The sequence below is a fragment of the Vombatus ursinus genome, unplaced genomic scaffold, assembly GCF_900497805.2.
Source record: "Vombatus ursinus unplaced genomic scaffold, bare-nosed wombat genome assembly UNPS02011353.1, whole genome shotgun sequence".
Classification (NCBI taxonomy): domain Eukaryota; kingdom Metazoa; phylum Chordata; class Mammalia; order Diprotodontia; family Vombatidae; genus Vombatus; species Vombatus ursinus.
The window spans coordinates 3,141,440-3,169,232 of record NW_020951131.1 but is presented as its reverse complement, the minus strand read 5'-3'; the positions used below and the strand labels follow the sequence as shown (position 1 = coordinate 3,169,232).

The 27,793-nt window shown below is 46.1% G+C and overlaps 1 protein-coding gene across 7 annotated transcripts; it reads right to left on the bottom strand.

Moving 5' to 3' along the window:
- Nucleotides 1-332: 332 nt before the first annotated feature.
- Nucleotides 333-26,584, bottom strand: EEF1AKMT2 (EEF1A lysine methyltransferase 2). Of its 7 annotated transcripts, none has more exons than XM_027855897.1 (8): nt 26,482-26,507; nt 25,848-25,913; nt 25,451-25,555; nt 21,993-22,111; nt 19,497-19,604; nt 17,296-17,512; nt 12,272-12,362; nt 10,519-11,039 (listed from the first exon to the last, which is right to left on the bottom strand). In XM_027855897.1, the coding sequence occupies exons 4-8, from the start codon at nt 22,047-22,049 to the stop codon at nt 10,727-10,729; spliced, it is 786 nt and encodes a 261-aa protein (XP_027711698.1). In that variant the 5' UTR covers nt 22,050-22,111; nt 25,451-25,555; nt 25,848-25,913; nt 26,482-26,507; the 3' UTR covers nt 10,519-10,726. The 7 variants fall into 7 exon arrangements, 6 of the variants coding, with proteins under 6 accessions (XP_027711697.1, XP_027711698.1, XP_027711694.1 ...); XM_027855893.1 differs by having other exon boundaries at nt 21,997-22,111; XM_027855892.1 differs by lacking the exon at nt 25,451-25,555 and having other exon boundaries at nt 21,997-22,111; nt 26,482-26,584.
- Nucleotides 26,585-27,793: the final 1,209 nt, after the last annotated feature.

Below are 27,793 nucleotides of genomic sequence, written 5' to 3'. Positions count from 1 at the left end.
AAAATATGTGGTTAAGTCGCAGCTAGGTGGCGCGGTGGATAGAGCACCAGCCCTGGATTCAGGAGGGCCTGAGTTCAAATCTGACCTCAGACACACAACATTTACTAGCTGTGTGACCCTGGGCAAGTCACTTAACCCCACTGCCTAGCCCCCCTCCCCAATGTGGTTAAGTAAGTCCATACTGTTAGGAAATATAGATAGTATCAATGTGTGTAATAAACAGTAATGATAAAGGCTAAGGTTTTTACTGCACCACAAGGTTTGCAAAGTGCTTTACAAATATTTCATATCACCCTCACAACAACCCTGGGAGGTAGGTCTTATTATGATCCCCATTTTACAGATGAGAAAACTGAAGCCGACAGAGGTTCAGTGACTTGGCCAGAGTCACACAGCTAGTAAGCGTCTGCAGTACCATCAGAATTCAGTTCTTCCCAACACTACAGCATTCATTCCACTGCTACCACTCCGATACAATGTTTACCTCCTTAACAACATCCATCCAGTCTTGGGATTGTAGCTTCGGAGCTGGGAAGGACCTCAGATGTTGTCTACCACAGAGGAGGGCACAGAATCCACAAGGGTGAGTAACATGCCCAAGGCCACACTGTAAGACCTGATGTTAAAGGCAGCTTCTTTGTCTGGTCCCACATGGCCTCAAGGTCAACATTTTGAATTAGCCTGAAAAGAGGAAATGCAAAGAGCTGGAATCCTTCCATCCATTCGAGGCTGACTGGATCACAAATCACTCCCTCTTCCTAAGCCTCCTTCTCCTCACCTGTGACCTCAAAGGTCCAGCTGTAGCCTACGGCGATGCTCTAAAAACAGCAGCTAATTTGATTCCTTTCAATCCCTCGGTAAATCCATATGTATCACGTCTGCATGTCACCATGTATCACAACGCTCCAGGCGCATGCAACCAGCGCCAGGGGAGGTTCAGGTGCATCCTAGACATCCATCTCTCACACAGGCCTCCTAGTCCAGGGCATTTTGTGCATTACCCCAGAGAAGCTAAGGGACTGGCCCAACATCACCAAGCTGCTGAGTAGCTCAGAGCTCCTGCAAGGGCCCCGAACTGGGTACCCCTTCCTCCAACAATGAGCATACAGGGCCATGCCACTGCAGGCGTTCCCCAAGCTCCCCAAAAGGAGAAGGCCACAGGAGCACACAGTCGTCTGGTCTGAGGGGGAAGAGACCCAGGACACATTAGTGGTTTAAGTATCTGACAACCTCCTCAAAATTAATTTGCTTTGTAATCCAAAGGATTTTCATTTTATTCATTTAAAGACATGATTCTGGAGACCAGGGGCGGAGCCAAGATGGTGGAGTGAAAGCAGTGACTTGCTTGAGCTCTCCCCCAAACCCTTCCAAATGCCTGTAAAAAATGGCTTTAAACAAATTCTAGAGTGGCAGAACCCACAAAAAGACAGAGAGAAACAAATTTCCAGCCCAAGACAACCTGGATGGTTGATTGGAAAGGTCTGTTGTCCCAGGCTGGGAGAGGAGCACAGTTCAGCGTGGGCCTCACATGCAAAGACCAGGCCTCCGCCATCCTGGAGCAGGCCTCAGGGGACTAAATTACAGGCAGCTGTGGTGGTTTTCAGACTTCTCAACCCACAAACACTAAAGACAACTTAGAAGATCAGTAGGAAAGGTCTGTCTGACCATGGTGAGAGAGGAGCTCGGTCTGGCCCCAATCCCGGCACAGCCCCGGGGCAGTGGCTGCACCTGGAGCTCTCAGCCCTCAGACAGAGGGGGAATCAAGTGGCTGATCAGAGGGGGATTGCAGGGATCTCTTTGCTGGTACTGAGGCAGGATTCTCTTGCTTTGCCCATGCTTGGATCTGGGTCACAGTTCTGGGTGACGATCCTGGGGTGAGGAGGAGCACTGGCATGGTGGAGCTTGTGGTGGTGGTGGAGAGTGAATCCTCCTCAAAGGTCCAAGGCAGAAAACAGAGCCCAGGCCAGGAAAGGAGTAAACACCTTGCCTTTGATCATACCACCTTGGAAGAACTGAAAATTTACAGGTCCCTAGAAGTATCTCTGAAAACAGCTGTACAAAACCCCCAAAGCTTGGGACAGTACATTCTCCACATTTGAAGCAGACCCCTACCTTAACAAAGAGTTTAAAACTCAAGTAATTGGCTGGGATTGTGAGCAAACTGCACAAAAAAAGTCAGACCATGGACTTTCACTTTGGTGACAAAGAAGATGAAAACACACAACCAGAAGAAGACAACAAAGTCAAAGATCCTATATGCAAAGCGTCCAAGAAAAATATGACTTGGTCCCAGGCCATGACAGAGCTCAAAAAGGATTTTGAGAAGCAAGTAAGAGAAGTAGAGGAAAAACTGGGAAGAGAAATGAGAGTGATGCAAGAAAATCATGAAAAACAAGTCAACAGCTTGCTAAAGGAGATCCAAAAAAATATTGAAGAAAATAACACCTTAAAAAACAGACTAACCCAAATAGCAACAGAGGTCCAAAAAGCCAATGAGGAGAAGAATGCCTTCAAAAGCAGAATTGGCCAAAAGGAAAAGACCAAAAGCTCACTGAAGAAAATACTTCCTTAAAAATTAAATTGGAGCAATCGGAAGCTAATGACTTTATGAGAAATCAAGAAATTGTAAAACAAAACCAAAAGAATGAAAAAATAGAAGACGATGTGAAATATCTCATTGGAGAAACAATTGACCTGGAAAACAGATCCAGGAGAGATAATTTAAAAACTATTGGACTACCTGAAAGCCATGATCAAAAAAAAAGAGCCTGGACATCACCTTTCAAGAAATTATCAAGGAAAACTGCCCTGATATTCTAGAACCAGAGGGCAAAACAGAAATGGAAAGATCCAACAATCACCTCCTGAAAGAGATTCTTTGGACCCCTTGAGCAGTCTGGAGAAGCCTGGGAACCCCTTCTCAGGATCATGTCTTTAATGCATAAAATAAAATACATCAGATGGCAAAGGAAACCACTTATACCAAAATACCAAAGTTACCTAAATATTTCTATAATCAGTTCCCGTCACCCAGGGTATGAAGCCTCACTGAGCTGAGAGGGCTAACCTCTAGGAGCACAAACACAGCAGTCAGACGGTCCCTGCTCTCCAGGAGCTCACATGCCCCACTTCCCATGGGAAGTCCCCTGGCCCTTAGAGCAGATGGTCAGGCCACTTCTTCATGTTGTTTCCTATAGGTTGTTCACATGGAGCTTTTTGACAGGGCCGAAGACTCTGGCGGGGGGCCCTTGCTTTGCTGGATCTTCAGTAGCTGAGGCTGTAAGCCCCAGGGGCTGCTTCTCAAGGCTCTGGAGTTCAGAGTCTTGGGCCATGTCCACTGGGGTTTTCAGGGAGATGATGGCCCAGGTGGTGGTAGTAGTTTGACTTGCCTCCCCACTTCCTTTCAGGGTGCTCTGCTGCCCCAGCTAGGCTGGCTGGCTTTTGCCTTGTGGATACACCATTTCCTAGCATGCATGTAAATTCTTTGCGTCATTCTTTGCCAGATCTAATTTTTTGATGTTTTCTCTCTGGCCCTAAATGTTGGAATTCCCAATCCTCAGTTCCTTTTCTCTGACATGCTTTTGTCTCTCAGCTTAACCAAGGGCTGGGAACCATTTCCTCACATCTCCTGGAACAGGTCACCTCTGTACACACACAACTTACAGTGATGGAATTGGGCTTTCTCCAGGGCCTGCAGGCCCTCTCTGCCTCTCACCCTGACTTTGCACCAGGCCTTACAGTATTTTTCAGTCTGTTGCTCAGCTCTGCTCATGTTCATTGCAAGTCACAGCATATCCCTCTCTCACCTCAGGAACACTAAACTCTTAGCCATTCATAAGTAGATGGACTTTGGCAAATGTTTATTCCCTGACTGGCTTTTACCTATCCACATTCCTGGGCCACCTTTTATTGCTTTGCTCAGATAATGAAAATTAACATTAATATTAGCCTAATTAAGCAGGCAAATCTGCCAAGGGAAAAATAAATGAATGTAAATCAAATAAACATTCTTTTTTTCTTAGAGTTATTCATTTACCTATAATATACATGTTACCAAATATCCTCATTTTGCCGTCTGGACACAGTGTACTTACTGTAATGAAAAATTAGTAACATTTTATATTTCGAACATAAAGTATGTTGAAGAGAAAATAAAATATGGGGTTTAAACTTCTTTTCTGAGGTCCTTTCCCACCTTAGAATGCCAAGATCAGTGTGTACTGTGGTAGGAGATGGAGTGGGAGCACAACCCACCACTCATCTTTATGGTTTAAAATCCCCGTGCCACTTTTTGGCTAAGATCACACAACTGCAAACGGGAAAGGATCTTAGAGGTACTCGGTCAGACTTGGCCCCCCAAGAAGTATCTTGCCCAAGGTCACAAAGGTAGTTACAGAGCAGGATTCGATTCTAGACTTGGACTCCAAACTCTTTCCAAGTCTCTAGCTCACACCAATCAGGCTGATTTGAGGTGATGAGGGAAAGGCAACAAGAATCACCCACATTGTAATCAGTCAGTCTCCTCAACACCAGCTACGAACTAGGAGGCCTGCATGCCCTTGCAGGGGCCAGCCTTTCATTAACATGGAAGAAAATTCCGGCCAAGCAACTTTCATTAAACAAAACAACACAAGGAATCTTGCTCAGTTTGGGGCATCTGAACACACCTGTGATTTCATCAGCATCCAGGGCTCCAGTTAGGAACTTCTGGAGGCCACCCGTCTATATCGGGGAACCTTGTCTGCCACTCAGTCTTCAGGTTCTGCCTGGGGCACCGAAAGGTCATTTATGTGGCTTGTACAGGGTCACCCAAATAGTGGGTGCTAGAGATGAGCGTAGAACCCCTAAAACGCTACCCTGCTAGAGGAGTTCCTGTTAGCATTTCCGAAGCCCAGCTCCTGCGCCTCAGCATGGGCTGTGGGTGACCCTGGGTCCCAGAAGGTTATGCCGATGGACGACAAGCTCTGGCAGATCCTTGTTGTTGAGTTGTGTCCATCTCTTTGTGACCCCATTTGAGATTTTCTTGGCAAAGACACTGGAGGGGTTTGCCATTCATTTCCTTCTCCAGCTCATTTTACAGAGGAGCAAAATGAGACAAACATAAAAGTGACTTGCCCAGGCTCACACAGCTAGTAAGGCTGAGGCTACATTTGAACTCAGAGCCATGGTTCTATCCACAGCACCACCTAGCTTGGCAAAGCTTCAAGTTTAGCTCCAAGGATGGGCAGCACACGCAGCATCAGCTTGGAGATTCACCACCACAAAACCGACACGCAGATGACTCTTTTTTACTACAACTATGTCAGCACTAGATGGGAGCGATGCTAAACTGGACTTAGCTGGGGAGCCCAAAGTTCCAACAGCAGCCCCCCTTATCTCTCAGCCTCACTCCCCAAGTTGTTTCCTCTATCAAACCATTCTGTCTTCAAAGAGCAACAACTCACATTCATGTAGAGCATGAGGGTCTGCAAAATATTTCTGTCCTCATCTGTTTAGTTAAATTAATTAATCAATCTACATTTGTTAAGTGCCTATTACGTGCGAGATGCAACAGTCATCCCCATCTGGCAGGATCTGCACCCATGCCTTCCCTCCAAGTCCAGCTCTCTTACAACCCTGAGGCTTGTGCCAGTTATAAGACTCGGAGCTAAGAGAAGCCTTAGAAATCACCAGCATCCTTTTAGAGGGAGACAATTAAAACCCACAGATGCTAATGGACGTGGCCCAGGCCAGAAAGGAATCCAGCCTGTGTCCCTTGTAAGAAGTGACAGGGATCATCTCCCACCTGACGGATTCAGCGAGGATGTCTTTACTTCTGACTCTTCAAATACTAAATCAGCAATAAGCACATGCTCAATAAGGGGACAGTTCTAAGGAACTGGGAAAACAAGCTCTTCAGGTTTTGTTTCTCAATTAAGCCTTTTTCCTGAAATCATTAAGTGCAAGAGACTTCACCCTCACTGCAACCTAAGAGTCGGCAAAGTGACTTGCCCAGGGTCACACAGCCCACAAGCGTCAGAAGAGGCTTGAACCCAGGTCTTCCTGGCTTCCTATGCCCCATGCTACATACAACTGCCCCTCAAACACAATAAAAAGTAAGTTACTAAGTTAAAATTGGTGGTATGGGGGCAGCTAGGTGGCGCAGTGGATAGAGCACCGGCCCTGAAGTCAGGAGGACCTGAGTTCAAATCCGACCTCAGCCCAAACACTTGACACTTAACTAGCTGTGTGACCCTGGGCAAGTCACTTAACGGCAATTGCCTAAAAAAATAAAAAATAAAAAAAAACTGGTGGTAGTAAAATCATTCAAAAAAATCAAACGTGTACCTCACAACAGTTTCTTCTGACTTCATCTAGCTGGCTGATTTCTACACATAAAAGTTGTACCTCATACCCAAGTTACAATTTTTGAGTGCCTGAAGGCCCTGTGGGACTCTTCCATAAACCTCCTCCTAATCCTTCTAACAATGGCATCTTTCAGCATGACAAAGTACATTCCCACTGCCCATATATCTTGGTCTTTGAAGTTTCCTTCCAATTCCAGGGTCCTGAGAATTACCGCCATCTTTTCAAGTGGGGCTTCCTCCAGGCTGCCATGGCTGAGAGCCCATTAAGCTGCACATGCACACACTGACCAATGTGGGTTCCCGTACCCAAACAGTTCTAATGATGCAGCCTAATGCATTCTAGTTTGTGAGGCACTCGCTCCCTTCTTTTCGGGCTCCTGGATCTCTTCTTGACATCTGAGCTGGAAATGAAGGATCTTTCAAGAACACTCTGGGGATTTTCTGAAGGTCCGAGGCAGAGCATTCATTAGGCTTCTCTTCCCTGGGCTCTACGAGCTCTATTGTGTGCCTGTTTCATTCAGTGCTGATGGAGCCTGTGGGCCTGCCTGGCCGTTTGTCTCCTCCGTGCAGAGCTCCATTTCTATGCCTCTAACACAAGGATCCAACAACTGAACAAGGAGCTCCAAACCATTCTTCCACCTTGCTAACAAATTGCATGGTATATATGAAGAATAAATTAGCATTAATTTTCTCCAGTTAACTATTAATAAAACATGCTCATGAGCTCCTTCTTCAATTAGGGCCACCTTAGCTTCCTCCCTCGGCAAATGAAATACTAAGGATTTCCTCACTTTCCCCCCCCCCCCCGCTATGCAATTGTCCTCCAGCCTTGCCTGTGCCTCACCTCCCACACGCTAAAGCCCTAGGTCAGGGGCCCCATTCTTCTGGTGAAGTGTACTAGACAGGACTCCTTTCAGATCCCATCAACACCCCTCCTTAATTAGCCAAAGGGACGTCGACTGTGGAACACAAGGCGAACGCTCTCTCTCTCACTCAGAAGCAGAGTGCTGTCTCTGAGCCACATTCCACCCACAGAGCCAAGGGCAAGAAATCAAACCCAGGCCTGTCTCCTCAGGGCAGGACAGCACTGGCCTGGACACCAGCTGGTTTTCCACAGTCTGCTCTTATTTTCATTGTGGGCCACTAAAGATAGATGGGAAGATATATGGATGGATAGATAGAGGGACAGACAGACGGACAGACAGACATTAAAGTTCTTTCAGAGTATGTAAAACAAAGTTTCTATTAATGTGGAATGGAGTGCACTCTTACTTCTTTGCATACCAATTGGAGGAAAGCAATTCTGATGCCAAAGAAAACGTAATTATTGATATCAGTCCTTAAAAACTGTCAGTTTCTATGGGGCTCTCTTTGCATGTCAATTTCCTTCAGTAGAGATTTGCATTACTGTACTATTTTTTTTAATCCGGGAATTCAAACAAACCATATATGCAGAGAATGATTTGTTTTTGTACTCAACCACATATGATGCAAAGAGAGAAATAAATAGGTAACATAGCGCAGGTGACAAGGAAGAGCAAATTCAAGCCTACGACATTTGAGAAAATCATTCAAGAACAGTTTGTCTTTATTTAAAAAACGGCTTCAGGGAAGCTGCCAAGGTCAGTGTCAGGTTGGATTCTCAGCTGCACAAACGCCCCTCTCTCAAAGCACTCTTGCTTGTGCACCTGGCCTAAAACAAAATGTTCTGACAAGTTTCTGTTTGTTAATTGGTGTGGCTCGCCCATTCAGGGCTCAGATCCCCTCGGACTTCCATAGGCACTTCCTGAACACAGAAGCAGCCTGGTAGGCAGCAGAAACATCATAATGAAAAGCAACAATTCTGTCAAGTCCCATGGAAGAGCCTCGTTTGCATTTCAAACAAGTTCCCCCCAAATGAGAGCTTCTTTTGATGAAATAAAATTACAATTCCAACTCCTTCTCCATAGCAAGCAGCACTCACACTACAAAGATTGCTGCCACTCAGTAACGCTCCATCATTCCTTCCACGCACTCACACACCCCGTTAGTTGATCTAACAATGCCCAAAGACTTTAATAACGAGGGTGTCTGCTTTGCGCCTTACATCTCAGTCACCAGGGGACACTGACCGGCTGGGTTTTCGAGGGCTTTTGGTGTGATTTCGAGGTATTAATTTCTGGACCACATTTTGTGGAGCCTCCCTCTGCTCGGATCTGGACCCCTGGGGTCCGTTTTGCAGCCGGATTCATCTGGTTAGAAAAGACCAGGACTGCCTTTCCCTGGTCCTTTGTCTCACGTCACCAAGAGCGCCTCTGCAACACCGTGTCTAATGGGGGGAGCGGGGGCATCACAGAGCCATGTCCCAAGCACGCTGTGTGCCAGCCAGGGATCAAGGATGACCCAAGAGGGTACTGGAGAGGGCCAGCGTTGGGTACCGGTGCTTTAATGCAGACCACACGCCGACAGCTGTAAGCAGCAGAAAAGTCTATGTTTCGTTTTCCTACTTCTGCATCTGAAAGCCAAGGAAGTTCACGGGAATAATTCTCCGTAAAGATCAGAGTATGTCACTTTAGTCACAAAGCCGTCTATTTATCCAGTTTGGTTACATGACCAGAGGTAACGGTTCCCTTGACCCTGCTCGTCTTTCACACTAGCATCCTTGATATCTCTGCTCCCGTTTGGAGCCAAATTCCTAGAAAAAAGCCGTCTGCATTTCCTCAACACCTCACTCACTTCTCAGCCCCTTGAAACGTGACTTCCCAATGCCCAGGCTTCGACCTTCTCTGACCATCCTTGACCTCTAACCGCTCAATCCCATCATTTTTTCAGTCCTCTTGGCTTTCTCTGATTTCTGTCACTGTTAATCAGACGCCCACCACCCTCCCATCCATTCTTTCTCCTTCCCTGCTTTTTCTGGCTTCTCCCACCTAGCTTCCTCTCTCTTCTCAGGGTCTCCTCTGCCCTCCTCCTGATGGGCAGCTAGGTCCTACTGAGAAGCATGAGTACATGAAAGGGGCCCCTCCACTGACTTGAAAGGATCATCTTTATGCAGCAGACCCTCCCTTCCTTCTCTCTCTCCTGAACCTCATTTCCACCTGAATGTCACTCAACTTATCTAAAATGAAATTCATCACCTGTCCCCTTAAATCCAGCATCCCTCCTCCTAATGTTCCCATTTATCGAGGGCACCATTATTCACATTTCCTGGCTCCCTATTCCCTCCAGGATAAAAGTTTCTTCTTTGGCACCTCTAGTCCTTCCCAGTCTGCTTGCAGCCTACCTTGCCAGACTTACTCACATTCTCCCTGTCTGTGTAGGCCACGTCCCGCCTGGACAGGGCGGCCCCACTGCTATTCCCCACAGACAGTATTCTATCACCCTTGTCCATGATGTTGCCAAGAACAGCCCCTCCTTCCTGGAATATATTCCCTCTTCTCTTCAGCCTCTTACCATCACCAGCTTCCTTCAAGGCTCATCAGCTCAAGCGGCACAAGGCCCTTCTGACACCTCCCCCCTCCCCAAGTTGCTCGGTCTCTCAATCCCTGAAATGAGGCAGCACTAGCACCGGTTGGGGAGGCATGGATGAAGGCAAGGCACCCACATCAGTGAGGCCCCAGATCCACTGGCCTCGTGGAGGACTCTGCGTGTCCTCTGCATTTACGCATCAGCTGCCCAAGGTGGAGAATGAGCTCCACAGTGGGTGTAGATCAGGCCTGAGTTCTGCTACTTCTAACATAAGCTGGCTACGTAATGCAGCCATCGCTTCACTTCTCAGTGAATTCTTGGTGCAATTTGAGGCAACCCTCCCAGGCCGTGAGCTGCACAGAAAATGCTGACCTGTGTCGGCAGAGGGAATTTCCTCATCAAAAGGGGTGGGGCCTTTCTTTGTACTCCCATCATGTAGCATGACCCGGCACCCAGCAGCCTCTCTGTAAAGGTTACTTGGCTGCCTGGCCGGGAGCTCCCGAGATCAGAGAATTGCCAGGGATGTGCCCAGTCCCAAGTGGAGATGTGCTCCACCTGCCAGCCACCAGGAGAAGGAAAGCTCCTTGAGGTCAGGGACCATTCTGTTAGTTTATCCTGGCAGTTCCAGTCCCATGCAGAGAGTAGACACTTAATAGGTGCTTGCTGAATTTAAGTACATTCATCAAATTTTCAAAAACGTTTAATAAGGTTTGACACATTTCAACCTAATTTCTTTGGTTCTTTTTTTTTTTTTTTTTTTACAACACTGACTATAATTGCATTTCCAGGCCAGGAAAGGCTCCAGGGGGGCAAGAACTATGTCTTGGCCAGATTATCTCCCCTCCTGACGCTTCCTTCACTGGCAAGCCAAACATTAAAAGACGAATGATCGCTCTTCATACTGACCATGGGTACAAGCCAAGCATGTCCTCTCAAAGGTAACCTTCAATGTTCATCAGAAAAAAGAAACAAAACGAACTTCCTAAAGCAGCAAAAAGGATGCAGTTTGAGGCTGACTCACTATCGGCTCTTTGTGGAGTAGTATTTGCCAAATGAATTATCATTCTGTTCGTCGTCGATGTAATCTCACATGTCCCCAAACTGCAGCCATTCCAAGGAGGTACAAAGAGAGTGCCCCATCTCCATACACCAGAGCCCCGAGCTCCGCCATCATCTCCTCTCGCTAATCTGGCCTCCGACGCTTGGGCTTTGAATCCCACCCTACTCATCTCTTTCTTGGAAAAGCTGGAAGAAAGAAACAATAGCAAGTGAGGCAAGCCGAGAAGGGGCAGACCTGCTAACACGGACTGGCCCTCCCATCAGTGAGCAGTCCTCCTCTTCTAAGACGCCATGAACTCCGGCTTTGAAGGCTCCACCGGGAGGACAAAGCTCGGGCAGGGCCTGCCCAGAGTGGAAAGGCTTCTTCCAGAGGCCTGGTAACCAACAGGTGAGCTCTCCTGCAAAGCCTAACCCAGCTAGGGCTGGAGGGGCACAACATTAGGGAGATCAGAGGAACAAAACAAAAACCCACTGATGTAGAAAGGGGCTGCAATCTGCACCGGTAGAAAGAATATCCACTGACAAGAACACCATCTTCACAGCTGCGAGGTCTACGGATGGTTCGGTTTCCCCATTAGCCTCTAAGTCCTTGTCCCGCGCACCCCAAAGCCCAGACATCGATCCCAGGAGGCGTTCCGTAGTCAGTCCCTGCCTGACTTCCGTCTTTGTCTTGACATACCCATTACAAGGCAGGAGCAGCCTCTGCCCAGCACCGCACGAGTGCCTACAGAGTCCCTGCCTCTTCTGTTTACTACCCAGGTGACCGCAGGCAAGGGTCATGAGCACTCTGAGACTCACTGAGAAGACGAATGCTTCTGTCTGTACTGCTCACTTTGTAAGCCCTTGAGAGCTGCAGAAATGGGAATTACTGTTGAGCTGCCATTTATACACCAGGCACTGCTCAAAGGTAGTTCATTGTAGGAAAAAAACAGAAATCCTAAATCAAAAATAAGTGGCATTCTTTACTAGCTATAATTAAAAAAAAAAGTCTTAATAAAAAATAGAAATAACAGATTTTTTTTTAAAATTCTGAACCTAAAATGGAGTTTTGGTCAAGTCTTGGTAAATAGCAATGTTCAAAAAATTACACCAAGACACAGAATTAAAACTATAAAGTTACTTTACTGCTTTCACATTTTAAACTGTTCAGCAATTACAAAGATTTGTTTTAATCAAAGAAGAAAATATGTGCATCCCAAATATAAGATATATTCAAAATAATTCTGTCAGTCTCTCCAAACCAGCCCCGTGCAGGTCCAGGATTTCTCACTGCCCCACTGTAAGTATTCGGTATGTGCAGCCCCCTATTTTGCCATGTACTGAGGAATGATTTGCTGACATGTCTATCTCTGTCAGAATGAATCTGACATTCAGGCTTTTTCAAAAGGAAAATTGATTTGTCCAGAGAAAGACCTCACTTTTTTTGGAAAACCAATGCTGTTACGCTGTTTCCAGATCTCCCTCCAAAGGTAAACGTGGGTGTTGGCAATTCTTCCAGAATTTCAAATCCTGTAGGACAGAATTAAAATGCTTCCATTAGGGCTGACTCTTGTCTTAACACAGAGGCATCATGTCAGCACTCCACTGACCCATTCTTTACAAAGCTAGGTGATTCTACCAAGCAACCTGGAGTTGAGCCTTTACTATACAACTTCCTGATGCCACCATGCCCAGCCCTCCAAAACTGTAAGTTGGTCAGGGCCAGGAAAGGACAGAAAGTCAGCATCTGGGTCATCCTGCCATAGTTCAGACATTCACCCATCTTCAGTTCCCTGCATTCTCATTATAACCCAACTTACTTGATCTTTTTTCCCTGAGTTTTGAAACACAGAAAGAGATACAGCTAAGAAAACAAGCGTAACTCAGCAGAAATGGAAACTAAATCAGTAAGTATGGTGGAGGCAGGGGTTAGGGCCCAAATGGGAAGGACCAGGCTAAGGAAAGGCTGGACTATGGTTTGTTACATGCCATACTCTAAAGCTCACAGTGAATATTCCACACATACTTACTAGCTTTCTGGAATCGGATGCTACACACCAACTACAGCAAGCCAACAACCAACTAACCGCCATGCTATCCGATAACAACAAACCACACTAGATACCCTGCAGTCTTTCCAATAAAATGACCTAAGGAGTATTCAACTGCGAGGAAAGGGAGCTCTGTCCCTTTTCCTGGACTATTCAACCGCCAGACCAGGGTTTTCTCTTGTTTCCCCCTTTCACATCATTAGCCAGCGCCAAGCCAAGAAGCGCAAACTCATGAATGTTATGAAAGAAGATATGTGGGGGCTTCATCCTCGAGGGGACAGAAAGGAGTGACCTTCACCTCAAACAGAGGAAAAGGTAAATGCTTGAAAGACAATCGAGGCAGAGTCATTTGTAGTAGCTTTGAGTAAAAACCAGTCATAAACAGAAAAGAAACCACAACCTAAGCAGTTGTTCTACACATAAGTGAGCTTGGGACAAAATCCAGAGTTGGCTGGTGATGAAAACCTGAAGCAGGATTCGTATTCATACACTCTTTCAGCATCCTGTGTGGAACTCCAGGGATCACTTTCAAAACACTCAGGCAAACACATCGATATTTTCGACTACACTACAGAGTTCTCTAACATCTCCAGCGCCTGCCAACAACAGCACGACTGAAAGCTACACTTAATAAGCTCTGACACCCAAGTCTATTAAGCCTTTATTCAATGTACTTCTTAAAGGCACCTTTCTCAAACCCATTTTTTCACTCCCTAAGCCGGTTCCTCATTATCAAGGACAGACAAGGACAAGTTTTGTCTGACAGCTCCAAGAGGGAAAAGAGAAGACGTGGTAGCAAATGGGTACCAGAGGGGACTCACTCTAACAGGCAGCAGGAATACCTGAGTATTTATTTTAAATGCCACGATGAAGGGGCAAAAGAGCTGCTACCATGTGGTCTCAACGGGCATCACGACAAATCTTAAACCTGGGAGATACACTTATAGACAACAGCAATGAAGCCAGGCATTCCCAGGTCAAGCTTCAAACACATTCAAAAGTGGGCAACCAGGTTCCAGCACTTGGTACCTGAGAGTCATTGACTAGACACAAAAGGTCCTTGTTAAGTCAGCCCATAGGGCTGCGGCTTTATTACTCAAATGAAAAGCATCTTGACTTGAAGAAGGCAGGATGCACATGCTAATCTATCACTGCTACAGCAGGTGGTTTGAGTTCTCAGAGGGGGACGCCGCCTATGTCGTACTTCAGCTACGCACCCGAAAAACACAGCCCGCCCACCCACCTCCACCCCCTTACAATAAAATGGACAACTGGTCTGAAGAAAAAACTAAAGAAAAGCCTGGCACAAAGATTCCCAAGGAAAGTGTAACTTCCCTGGGAATGTCTCCATGACAGAAATGACCAAGAACAAATACAATCACTACTATGTACTTCCAAAGATTTCAAGGCATTTCACATCAATTAAATGTTCCCTTCTCACAATGCCCCCCCCCAAGTAAACAGGGAAGATCTATTTCCAGCACATTTGGAACTTTGCCATAAAGTTGCTAGGCTGTGCACTGCATACCCAGAGACACCACTACTAGGCCTATAACCCAAAAAGATCAAAGAAAGAAGGAAAGGACCTATATGTAAAGAAATACTGACAGCAGCTCTTTTTGTAGTGGCCAAGAAACTCAGGGGATGCCCATCAACCGGAAAAGAACTGAACCAACCATAGGGCGTGAAGGCAATGGCACCTGAAGAAACAACAAAAAGGATTATTTTGGAGAAGCCTGAGATAATCTGATGCAGAGTGAGGTTAAGTAGAACCAGGGCAATAATTTCCACAATTACAACAAAATTGTAAAGATAAACAACTCTGCAAGACTTAAGAACTCTCATCATTTCCCTCAATGTGTGTGTGCACATGCACATACAAGTGTGAACACACACTGCTAACCAGGCACAAGAACCGTCCCAGAGAATCGCTTCAGGCCAAGTTGCTGCAGACCTTCCGCCTGGAGATCATAAGAAAACAGTCTCTGGCACAACCGTCCTCTCCTCTTAGCATTTCAAAGATCCCTCCCCAAGAGTCCATCCTGCCATGAGGCAGAGCCCTTGGGGGCCAAGGTAACAAAAAAATGGCTGCACAAGATGTGGCAGAACGGGCAGGCACCCGCAAGGTGCCGAGATCGTGGTAATGAGCCAGACAGAAAGACAAGAGAAAACAAGAGCATAGAGGGTCAAACAGTAGAAAGTGTCAAGAATTCAGACAAAACAGAAACAAGACCTTTTAGGAAGGCCCTCTCGCCTTGGAAGCAAGAAAGGCTTGTTGAGGACAGATTCCTGGAGATGAGAGGAGCCCAGAGAGCCTCCCAAGCATGGAGGCCTTGAATGGCGATGAGGGCAGGTGAAGGGCTTTAGGTAAGGCACAGCCAGGAGGCCCAGATGACTACAGGCCGGGCACGGAGCCATCATGCAAACAAAGACTGGAAAATGAGTCTGGAGCCAACCCTAGGAAGGGCTACAGGAGAAGTGAATCACTCAAAACAAGGAGACTGAAAGACAAAAAGACCATTCCAGTCGACCAGGCAAGAGACGATGAAGGCTTGAACTAAGGGGTTGGCGGTGTGAGTAGAGAGAGGAGAATATAGTTAAGAGATGCCAATTAGTCAGTCAACTAATGATAATGATAATAATGATGATGATGATGACACCTAACATTTATAAAGTAGCTACTATGTGCCGGGCACTGTCCTCAGTAGCTGACAAGTATTATCTCATTTGATCCTCATAATAACCCTGTGTCACGGGTGCTATTATTATCCCTACTTTACAGGTGAGGAAAGTGAGGCAAATAGAGGTTAAATGACCCACCCAGGGTCACACAGCTAGGAAGTGTCTGAGGCTGGATTTGAACTCGGGTCTTCCTGACTTCAGGCCCAGCGCTCTGTGCATTTATTAAGCGCCTATCCTGTGCTAAGTACTGCCTATTGTTTCTCTGTGACAAGAAATGGCCACATAAGAGTGACATGAGAAAATGTTCAATTTCCTCCTAAACTGACATTCCATGCACCGCTAAGTACCATTCCTATGGCTCTATAAATACAAGAGCAAAATAAGAACAAAACTCCTTGATGTCTCCCTCTCCCTCAAACTAAAAACTCCATGACATCCAGGGGTCAGTGAAATAAGACTCATCAAAGCGTGTGGCACAGAACACTCACTTACTCATTTTATTCTCTGAGCCCGACGATTGGAGAGCCAGGACGTGGAGGTCCATGGGGGCCAAGTGTTTCAAGCTCTTCTCTTTGAGGATTTTTTTTTTTTTTTGCTTTTTGGTGAGGCCATCAGGGTTAAGTGACTTGCACAGGGTCACACAGCTAGTAAGTGTCAAGTGTCCGAGGCCGGATCTGAACCCAGGTCCTCCTGAATCCAAGGCTGGAGCTCTAGCCACGGCACCACCTAGCTGCCCCTCTTCAAGGATTTCTTAGGAGAATTTCCAGACTTCCCTGTTGCTGTTGGCTCCTGACAGCCGTGGGGTCTTCCCCTACTCCTCCCTCCCTCACTCCCCCAGACCCAATCCGCTGCCAAGACTTTTCAGCTCCATCTTGTCTCCACCCTGGGGCAGGCCCTGCTCCCCTCATGCCTGGCATGCCTGGACCACCGTAGCTGCTGGTGAGTCCGGCTGCCTCAAGACTCCCCCAGCTCCAATCCATCCTCCAGTCGACAGTCAAAGTGATCTTCCTAAAAACCAAGTCTGACCACCTCATTCCCTTCAATCAATGTCAATGGCTCCCCATCACCTCCAGGATCAATCCTCGGCTTGACTTTCAAAGCCCTTCCTAATCTGGCCGCCCCCACACTCCAGTCTTCTTACACCTTACTCCTCTTCACATCTGGGATCTAGTGACACTGGCCTCCTCTCTGGTCCTCCAACATGACACTTCCTCCCCCAACTCCAAACATCTGTACTGGCTGTCCTCCACGCCTATAATTCTTTCCCTTCTCATGTCCACCTCCGATCTTTCTTCGAGTCTGAGACAAAATTTCAGCTTCTGCAAGAAACCTTTCTTAATCTTTCTCAATGCAAGTGCCTTTCCCTGAGATTATATCCAATTTATCCTCCTTGAAAGCAGGGACTGTCTTTTATATTACCCTTGTTTGTATCAGCACATAGCACAGTGACTGGCACATAGTAGGTGCTTAATAGATGACTGGTGATTTGACTTCAAAATTTACAAAGAACTCTATGGCCTTCCCCTGCATATGTCTTTGGCTCTCTTGTGACTAAGGCACTTGTCTGCTTAATGAATTTGGTCACAGACTTTGAGCATACGTCAACATTATTAGCCTAGAACCACACTCCATACCAACAGGAGAGTTATAAATCATCAGCAAAGAAGAAAACACTTCCATGACATTAACCTCAGCAAGACTACATTTAAAATTGCATGTGGACCATTTACCTTCACTGAACTCATTTAGCAGCTCATCTTTGGTCCAGTTACAAGAAGTGATGAGAAAGAAGCCTTTATCTTGCAGTGCCCTGGAGAGAGATTTCACATACTGCTTTCTCTTCTCAGACGCACTGTCAGGATTCAGGCTTATGGCATCAAAGGTTCCTTTGTCGATGCAAACATGAAATCCAGATAGTTTGGTGGAAGGATTCAAAAAGTCTTCCGCCTAAATTTACAAAATATATTTGAGTAATTGTAATTAACACAAATCTTTCCTTGGCTCTAGATAACTACACAGAATACTATGGAACGAATTATCAGTTAATCCTCATCATGTTTTACTTTTATGAGACACTCTGTATCAAAATGTTAAAGACTCCTTTGAAATACTAAATAGCTTTTAGAAGATCAGATTAGCTCCCACCAGCCAGATCACTAAAGAAGATTCATGCTGTTTCCACTGCACTCCAAACCTCTACCATTTAGAGGAGATACAGCCAGAAAAATCAAAGCCAGGTGTCCTGTTAACAGTAAAGTGAATTATGTGGGGATCACAGGCCTGGTCTACTAAAAAGCTAGCTGTGCTCTTACTTTCCAAATTGAAAAATAACATGATTAAGCCACAAATAGAAGACTAAGACTAAAACCTCCAAGTTCTAATTCTGGTTCATCAAGCAACAGTAGATATGGGAAATCAAAAGCTTGCTTGGCTTCATTTAACCATTTATAGTCATACTTAGTGGTTGCAAGGTTTAAAGAAGTAAATGAACAAGTATAAATCATAAGTAATGAAAATACATTGAGGAACATTCTGCCTTTCAGAATTCAAGCTAAGAAACAATTTTCTCCTTCATTTGTTGTACCTTATTAATCTATAGTGAGAATACTTGCTTTTAGAGTCAGAGGATGCCCAAGGTTCCAGCCAGATCTAAACCTCACTCTATGATCCTATAAAATGGGCTCAAATTACAGCTGTCCTCATCACTGCCTCTGGGATACACTGGGCTGCTTTCTGAGCCTCATTTTCCTGATCTAGAAAATGAGACTGCAACAGGATCTCCAAAGTTCCTTCTAGTTATAAATCCTACAATCTTAAGTGGATCTTAATAGTGGTCTGGATGATAAAAATAATTTTCTAATGTCAGATTTTCTAAAGTAGATTTAAAAGTTGGTGGTTACACTTTACAACAAATAGATTTCTACATTTTGAAGTGTGCAACCTTTTAAAAGTCAATGTTAGTCAACTCCATTATTTTTATAAAATGAATAAAGTAGTTCTGCCTAGATAAATACTCAAGTCACCTACATTTGGCTTTGGAATGTGTTATTGCAGTCACATCTGAAAATATGCCGGCTTTTTTCGTAGCAAAAAAACTGCCAACAAAGTAGATACACATCATCTGGGGAAAGGCTGAACAAGCTTTGTATATGAATAAAATAGAATACCACTGTGCAATTAAAAGATGACTGAAGAATTCAGAAAACCAAAAAGTTTTCTATGAACTGATGCAGTGAAGTACGCAAAACCAGGAAAACAATGTGTAAAAGAACAATTAAAAAACAGTAAAAGGCCACCAAACTCAGAAGAATTATCACGGCCAATCTCTGTCCTAGAGAACAAATGATAAAACACATCTCCCCCACCTCCTCCTGCAGGAAGGATGAGATGCTGCATCTGCTCATAGAAGTGTGCTTTGTGTTGGCTGGTTTTACCTATTTGGTTACATGGGTACATTCAATGATTTAGGGAAAGGAAATGAGTATATCATGAAATGACTGGTGTAAAAACATAATGTCAACAATAAATCTTCTTTTAGGAATAAGTCAAGTGATCTGGATACTTGAAACAAAATCACAAAGCTGTCAAGGAAAGAAATGACTAACAAACACCAGCAAAGATACTCAGCTTCCCCAGCCCAGAGGCAGAAAAATCGAGTCAAAGGCCTCAGGATCCCGAGAATTTGATTCTGTAGGTCTCTGACTTCCTCCCCCATCGGTATAATTTACTTAGACTTTTTCCAAAAGGACAAATACCTTCCCCCAAACTACGTCCTTGCTGTAATATACACATTCATTTCAAGTCACATCACTTGTAACTGAGCCCAAAATAACTACACCTGCATTTAAAAGAATGTAGTATATGAAAAAAGGGGCTGATGAACATATAAATGCTTTCATTTTTTTTTTACCATTAATAACAATAAATTTACCTGTAACTTAATGTTAGGTAAACCTTCCTTTTCTATTATTCTTCCAGAAAGCTGTATTGCCAAAGGAGAGTAATCAATTCCAGTAACATCAGAGTATCCCAATTTTGCCTAAAGATAAAAAAATTAACAATGTATTCTGTATGATAGATACTATTTAGCCTATGTACTCACATCGCTTTAGGGATTTTTTTAATACAACCACAAGTGACATATAATCTATTGAATATTAGTATATAAATATTTGTAAAGGGGTGGGAATAGGAGCCAAAAACTTAAGTCCAAATACTATAACAATTTATTCCCTTTCACGCTATCTGGCTTCTTCTTCAAAAGAAATCATCCTTTTCTCAAACACTCCAAAATAATGACAAAAAGGATTTCCTCAGAAAATCAGCAGTTTCAGATTCTGATATTGATATTCACCTTTCCACAATCAAAACGGACTCAATGAAACGATGTGAACAAATTCAAACGAAGCTTCACACGTCACTGTTTTTAGCACTTCTTGGTCTTCAGAGGCATCTCCCACATAACAACCTGGGAGTTGAGCAGGACAGATGTCACTGGCACTCCTGTACAGAGGAGGTCTCTTCCCCGAGGCTCCAAGAAGCTTAGTCTGAGGCCACACCCTGGTAAACTGTCTCAGCAGGCTGAGGATAGCCGACAGGCCTCAAACCCCCAGGTGAGGGGGGAGTTTACCCCAAGCACGTAAAGGCTTTCCACGGCAGCACTGGCAGCATGGGCGGATGACAACAATTTGTTCCAAAGGCCATGAAGGGGGCTGAAGCAGGCGCTGTGGAGCATGGTCGTCCACTAGATCCCATCGCCAGTCACCTTGACTTCTGTCCCGCCACTGACTCCAGCGCCTCTGGAGGAGAGAGTGAGGCTGATGACTTTGTGCAACTCTGCCTCCCTTAAATCTAATTCACACGCAAGTCAAGACACCCCCGATGACGTGATTGGTCCTCTTCAAAAATGAAGGTCTGACAGATGAGGAGACTGAGAGGGAGGTTGAGCTGCCAGAGGTTGTCAGGTGCTCCAGGGGTGGGGGCCAGGCGGTGTACAGCAAGGCTGACAAGGAGGCAGGGCCATCTCTAAGCAGTCCAAGCTCAGAAACAAATTAGCCCACAATTCGTGGCTCTCTCCAGATCACCGACGAGTCTAAATCGGGGGCTCTTAACCTTCTTCCAGTGTCCAGGACACCTTGAGCAATCAAGCTTCTTAAACTCTTTTCACAATAATTTTTAAATGCATAAAATACAAATCATTACAAAGAAAACTAATTACATTGGAACAGTTACCAAAAAAATTGTTTTTAAAGTTCACAGACCCCAGATTAAGAAGCCCTGGTAAAAAGAACTCAAAACGAAAAATGCTATCCACTTCCAGAGAGGAGAACTGTGAGTGCAAACTGAAGTATACATTTTTTCACCTTATTTTTCTTGCTTTTTTTTTTGTTGGCAATATGGCCAATACAGAAATACGTCTTGCATGACTTTACATGTAAAATTGATATCATACCGCTGCCTTCTCAATGGGTGGGGGAAAGACTGGAAGGAGGGAGAGAATTTGGAACTCAAAATTTTAAAAAAAAATCTGAAAATAAATAAAAAATAAATTAAAAAAAACTTAAATAAACAGTTCAACTACTGAAGAAGAGAAAGAAACAAGCCTGGTAAAAGGATCATCAAATCAAGGTCAGCCCTGAGGAGGAGGGCCCCACTCCCTTCCCAGAGCAGCTCCCGTCACTCTCCCTGTGCAGCCTCCCTCCACAAGCCATCCTACACTCAGGGAACTCTGCACATTCAACAACACTGGCCTGGCCCTCGTTTGTCACATCCATGTCTATGTCCTCAAAGAAACACTAAGCATTCAAGTTACAGTAGGAACAACAGCCTACCTCCCACCCACCCCCAAGGAAGGCGGGCTAATTTTTCCATAAAAGTTACTGAGACCATCCCTGAGACTTGGCGGGCTGGGGAACTCGAGGCGCGGGCTGACGTCACTTCGTGGTCACGTGAGTAAAGACAGGCGCGCTCAGGAGAGGACGTATCACCTCAGCTCGATCAGCCTGAGGCTTCTCAATGCTCATCCTCGTTAAATATTCTTATCTCACTGTCACGGCTGAGCCAACCTCCTTTTGTCAACTATTTCACAATCCCCAAGTTCTCATTCTGTTCCTGTACTGAACCCTGAGTCTGGCCCAGTTCAAAATACAGGTACAGGGACTGAGTTCCTCCATTTCGCCCAGGCACTAGACCTCCTCCTTAAGGATCACTCCTGAGTGAACTGAGGCCAGCTAGAGGCTCAATTCTACCCAGTTTAAACATGGATTTTCTATGGGAAAAGGGTTTGGCTCTTGACACTCATGAGATAAGTGAACAATGAAGTTTTACCAAAGCACGATGTCATTGCTTCGGACACAGATGGTTAATATCACAGTTCTTTTGGAAGGCCACTTAATAGTTTGACTGCTACCAAGACACTAAAAAATACCAACCAGTTCAACCAGAAAGATGCCATTTCCAGTTCCAATGTCAAGCACTGAAGCATCCAAGGGGATCTTGCGTTTTTCCATCCACTTGATTAATCGGTTCATACTTTCTTCTCCAAACCTGCCAGGAAAAAAAAAGGACTCAAGTAATAAAAAACCAAGAGGGCCTGTAACAAGGGTAACAGCTACATTCTACCCAACTGGCTAAAAACACACTTGCAATTAGGACTTCTTTTAATTCAGATTGCAAATGTGGAAGAAAGAAGTTTTCAATGTTGGCACAACGACTGCAACTTAACCTTCACTCTGTGATGGGAGGGCGCACACTCTGAAGGACAAGAGGGTAGAATAGGCAGCGACTCTATAATTATAACAATTAGTGTTTTCTAGGTCACTGAAATTTTTACAATCTGGGAGCTGTTTCACATTGAAGAATGAATAACCACCAGATGGCAACAATTTAAAATCACTCAAGACAAAGTCAAACCTGAGATTTTAAAACAAACCACAGAGGCCATTACTTTTTCAGAACCTCCACAAACTTCAAAAGCTATCATTACTGTAAGTAATAATTAAAAGAATTGGAGAAGTACAAAGTTGGAAGGGACTTTGAGGACCAGATAGCCTAACTCATACCTAACATCACTGGAAAGACAAACAACTTTGAAAGACTCAGGAACTCGGATCAGCACAATGACCAATCACACAATTCTAAAGGCCCTGTGATGAAGCATGCCGCCCACCTACCGAGACACGAAGGTGACGGACACAAGAATGCCGACCGACACAGACCAAGGAGGGAACTGTTTGGCTTGATACATAAACGTGCGCGTGCGTGTGTGTGCGTGCGTGTATGTGTGTGTGTGTGTGAAAGAGAGAGAGAGAGAGAGAGAGATGGGGTGAGGGGAGACAGAGGAGAAGAAAGAGACAGAGAGGAGGGGAGAGAGAGAGAGAGAGAGAGAGAGAGAGAGAGAGAGAGAGAGAGAACGAACAATGGAAGTTTTGTTTTTCTTCTCAAGAGAGGAGGGGGGAAGAAAAGAAGGCAGATCTTTGTTGATTAAAAAAATAAAATGTAATGTAAATAAAGGGAAAAGCTTAGGACTACAGCTACATATCAAATGCAAGTATGTATGCAAAGTCAATTTCTAAACCTTAGACTCCTAGGTTTGGCTACTGACTGTCATGCAAAGCATCAGATACCCTTCAAGAACACCATCCCATCTCTGCCAGGGATTCTTCACCTGGGGTCTATGAACTTGTTTTTTAAAAATATTTGTAGGGTCAGCTAGGTGGCACAGTAGATAGAGCACCTGCCCTGGATTCAGGAGGACCTGAGTTCAAATCTGGCCTCAGATACATAACACTTACTAGCTGTGTGACCCTGGATAAGTCACTTAACCCCATTGCCCAAAATAAATAAATAAATAAAGATATTTGTACAAATGTATTTCAATATAACTGTTTTCTTTTGTAATCCTAAGTATTTTATTTTGTGCACTGAAAAACCATTATTCTGGGAAGGAATCCACAGCCTTCACAGGACAGGAGGGGTCCACGACACTGACAAGCTTGAGAACTCCTGACTCTATGCCTGTATCCAAGAAAACTGGTAAAAAGCGATAAAAATGTTGACAGCACCAAAGACAGAGGTTCCTTTTCCTCATGTCTGACTTCTGCTATAGAATTTTAGTTCAGAAAAGCCAGTGGACCATTCTCCGAACCCTTGGCAACTGCTCTCCTAAAATCTCCACTGGCCCGTCAGGCTATGCCCAGATCTCCTCACCTTCTCTATCACAACATTGGAGATGGCTTATTTAGTGGCCTTCCCAATACACATACATCCATTCTGTTTCAGCAATCAGCTCCCCTTCTCACTCCCTCTTGCTCTTGAGGGACTAAACCATCCTCAAGCTTAGTCCAGAAACAATTGGTCGTTCCTCTCTTCACAGAAAGAGCTTCCACAGAAGTCTAGAGAGTTCCCACCCCTCAATCACTACTGTAAGTTCCCAAAGTCCTCATCCAGTTCCTCTTTCTGCAGTCCATGCCAGGCACAGCAGGCTGCCTCTACCTCTCTCTGTTGATCTTTACAGAAATTCTCTCCCCTCTGATTGCTGGATTTCTTCAAGACTATATCTTTTTAAAATGTGTTTGTTATCATGGCCAGCCAGGATTCCAGAGACTGAAGACGAAGCACGCTACGCATCCCTGATGATGACAAATTCAGCGAGCAGAATGTAATAAAAATGTGTGCTGGACATGGCCAAAGCGGCAGCAATTTTGTTTCGCTTGACCATATGTATTTGTTACAAGCTTTTCTTCCCCACAGATTTTTGAAGAAACAGATTTTTGTTTGTTCATTGAACAAACTCTCTCTTGTTGCTTTTCCACCTACACCCTCCCCCAACAGACCTTGCTCTCCTCTAGCACCTCATCCTAAGGCAACATCACGGTCATGAGTCCTCTCTCCAAAAATCCACCTATGCCCTTTCTTTCCCTGGTTCTGTGTTAGGAACCCTCCTTCTGCCAACGTACCTACAACCTGGAAATCTTAGAAAGCTCCCTGGAATACTAAGAGACTCAGTCACTTTGTCAGAGGGTAAGACTTGAATCCAGGTCTTCCTGACTCCATTAGCCCATGCTGCCTCAGAGGCCACTTGACTCCTTGCACTAGGATTTATGGTTTTCATTCTTAGAATACAAGCATCTAAGGTCATGGGTGCCAATGCTGGCTTTCTTAGACCTCGTCTTCTGTAAATTTCCCATCATCTCTATTGCTATTTTTCTGACGTTGTAGCTATTAACCACAGTAACCAGCTTCGTAGACATACGAATAGCCAGTGTTGTCCTTCGTTTTCACTTTAAAATCCTATTTATTAGATCTGTAAGACTCTAGGCATCTTAGGCATCCGAGACATCTGGGCCATCTTACCAATCAATTAACTATCTGTGGGCCAGGCCCTGATCAAAGTGCTGAGAATACAAAAGAAAAAAATTAAATAGTCCCCATCCTCAAGGGGCTTACAGTCTGTCTGGGAAGTCAACATATATACATCCAAGTACCTAACAAAATTAATAAAAATCTCTTTGATGAAGGGGACACACTAGGAGCTGAAGGACCGGGAAAGGCTGCATAGAGGAGGTGAGAAGGGAGAGCACCCAGTCCAGCGTGGAGACAAGAACAGGAATATGGTCAGTCTAAGGAGCCTGGAAAGGCAGGGGAGGCCAGGCTGTGAAGGCCTTTGAATGGTGGAGGAGTTTGTATTTAATCAATGATTTATTGATTGTATCTATTATTTATTTTTTTATGTGCTGGATTTAATCAATGATTAAATCAATGATTTAATCAATCACCTGATTGACAAGCATCTCTAATATGTACCTTGACCGTACAAAAACAAAAGCCAAACAGTCCTTGCCCTCAAGAAGCTTCACTCAATCAAGGAAGACAACAGGTCCTTACGGGGCAGACACAGATTAAAGCGATAGAACCCAATACTGGAGAGGAGGACTTCATGAAGAAGGAAATCAGGCCAGTCTGAAGGGACCATCAGCTGAGGTGGGTGCCCTGAAAGAAGACAGCAAAGTCAGGCCGGGGCCTCCTGAGCTACTGGGAGCTGATGCCCTGCACCAGAAATGGGCTTTGGGAACGAGACAACTATCTGAGGGGTACCCCATCGTGGGCAAGGACCCCCCCTGCTCCTCTGCGTCTGCTGACCCAAAGTCCAGAAATCTAAGGCTCATTCACAGACACCGTCTTCTTGAGCAACCGTTCGTTTCGCACTTTAAGGAAAGTTTGCTTAAAACGTATTGGCAAAGGCACCGGCTCTGGGTCATGATCCCTTTTTAAAGCCACTTACCATACTTCCCCCGAATCTCCACGTTCTTGAAAAGCCTGCAGTTCTCTCTCGTATACAGCATCCCAGCTACGTGAGAAAGAAGACACAGGTCACGCTCTTGATCTAATCTCACCAAACAACGAAGCCTCAGGGCAGGAAGCACACCCAGGGCTCCCGCAGGCGTGCAGAGCCTCAGGTTTGCTCCCGGGGGGCCGGGGCCAGAGGGGAGCGAGGCCGCCCGGGAAGATCGCGTCGGTGCAACGCACGAGGCTCGGCCCCGAAGGGGGACGGGGGAAAGAGGGAGGAAAGCGGGCAGGCTGGCGGGGGGCCCGGGACCCCACGGAAAGCCACGAAGCCTGCGCGCCTGCCCCCCAGGCGCGGACGGGGGTCTCGGAGCCGCGTCGGACGAGACGCAGGAAGGGGCTGCAGGACCACGACGAGGGGGGGCACGGGCTACAGGGGCTGGAGCCCCCCGCCCCGCCCCCACCCGGCCTTCCCGGAAGCCCGACCCGGCGGGAGTGGGGGGGAGGGGGAACACGGGCAGCGGGCGGCCCCCAGAGCGGCTTTACCGGAATGAAGGGCGGGAGGGGGAGGGGAGAGAGGATGGATGAGGGGCGGCTGGCCCCCCGCAGCGGCCCCGGGGCGCCGCACTCACTGTTCTCGGGTCCCCAGGGCCGAGGGCGCGAAGCTTCCCTCCTCCTCCGCCTCCATGGTCTCCGGCAATCCCGTCCCATGGCGGCCGTTGGGGGCCGCCATTGAGTGGGCGTGGCCAGCCGGGCCGCGCCTGCGCCCTGCGCTCCCCCGCCCCCCGCCCCGGGCCTCTCTAGGCCGCCCGGAGCCGCTCTGAGCCGCGGGAGGCCTCCCTCTCTACTGCTCCGGCCCCGGGACAGTGACGTCATCCCGAGGCAAGGCTGGAGCCCCGTTTGGGGAGGTGGGGGCTGCCTCCTCTTGAGCACATCTCTCCGGCTCTGTCTCTGTCTCCCTCTCTCTGTCTCCCTCTCACTTTCTGTCTCTGTCTTTCTCTTTCTCTTTCTCCATTCCCTCTCTCTCCTTTGTCTCTGTCTCTCACTCTATTCCTCTCTGTTTCTATTTCTGGCTCTGGCTCTCTGTCTTTGTGTCTCTTCCTCCCCCTCTCTCTGTCTGTCTCCCTTTCTCCCTTTGTCTCTCTGTGTGTCTCTGTCTCTCTCTCTGTGTCTGTCTTTCTGTCTCTCCCTCGCTTTCCTTCTAATCCTCTGTCTCTCTGTTTTTCTCTTTCTGTCTTTGTCTTTCCCTTCCTCTCTCTTTGTCTCTGTCTCTCTCTATCTCTCTCTGTCTCTCTCCCTCCCTCCCTCTGAGCCCATTACCCGACATCCTTAGCCAGGTGTCCCCTCCCTGCTCCAGGGGACAGACAGTGTTTCTGGGGCTTTCATTCCTCTTCTCACTCCCACCCTTCCAGAGACCTGAAGCTCCCTGAGGGCAGTAGGGGCAGTCACCTGTTTGCCACCCCAGCTCCCCCCCCCCCCGGCTCCACCCCCTTGCTGTGGCCAGGCTGCCCCTGAAATCTCCCACCTGCTCTGGCCATGGGGCCACCCCCACCCAGGGGGACTCAGCAGGTGAGCATAGTCCACCAACACCTTCCATCCTAGCTACATCCTCCCAAGGAATCTCTGGCTGGGGGGAACCCACCAGGGAGGGGCCCTTAGCTCTCTTGACACTGAGCGGGCACCCCTGGCACCCACCAGGCCCACTTGGGTAGGCCCCCTTCTTGCTAAGTACCCTACTCAAGGCCCATCTTGTAAAATGACTTTCAATCATACACACATACACACACACACACACACACACACACACACATACATATAATCTATTAGATAACTATATAATATATAAACATATATACAATTTATTAGATACACAATGGTGTTAACAACTTAGGTATGTACATACTGTTCTCCTACCTCCACCTTATTCAGATGTAACCTGCAGGA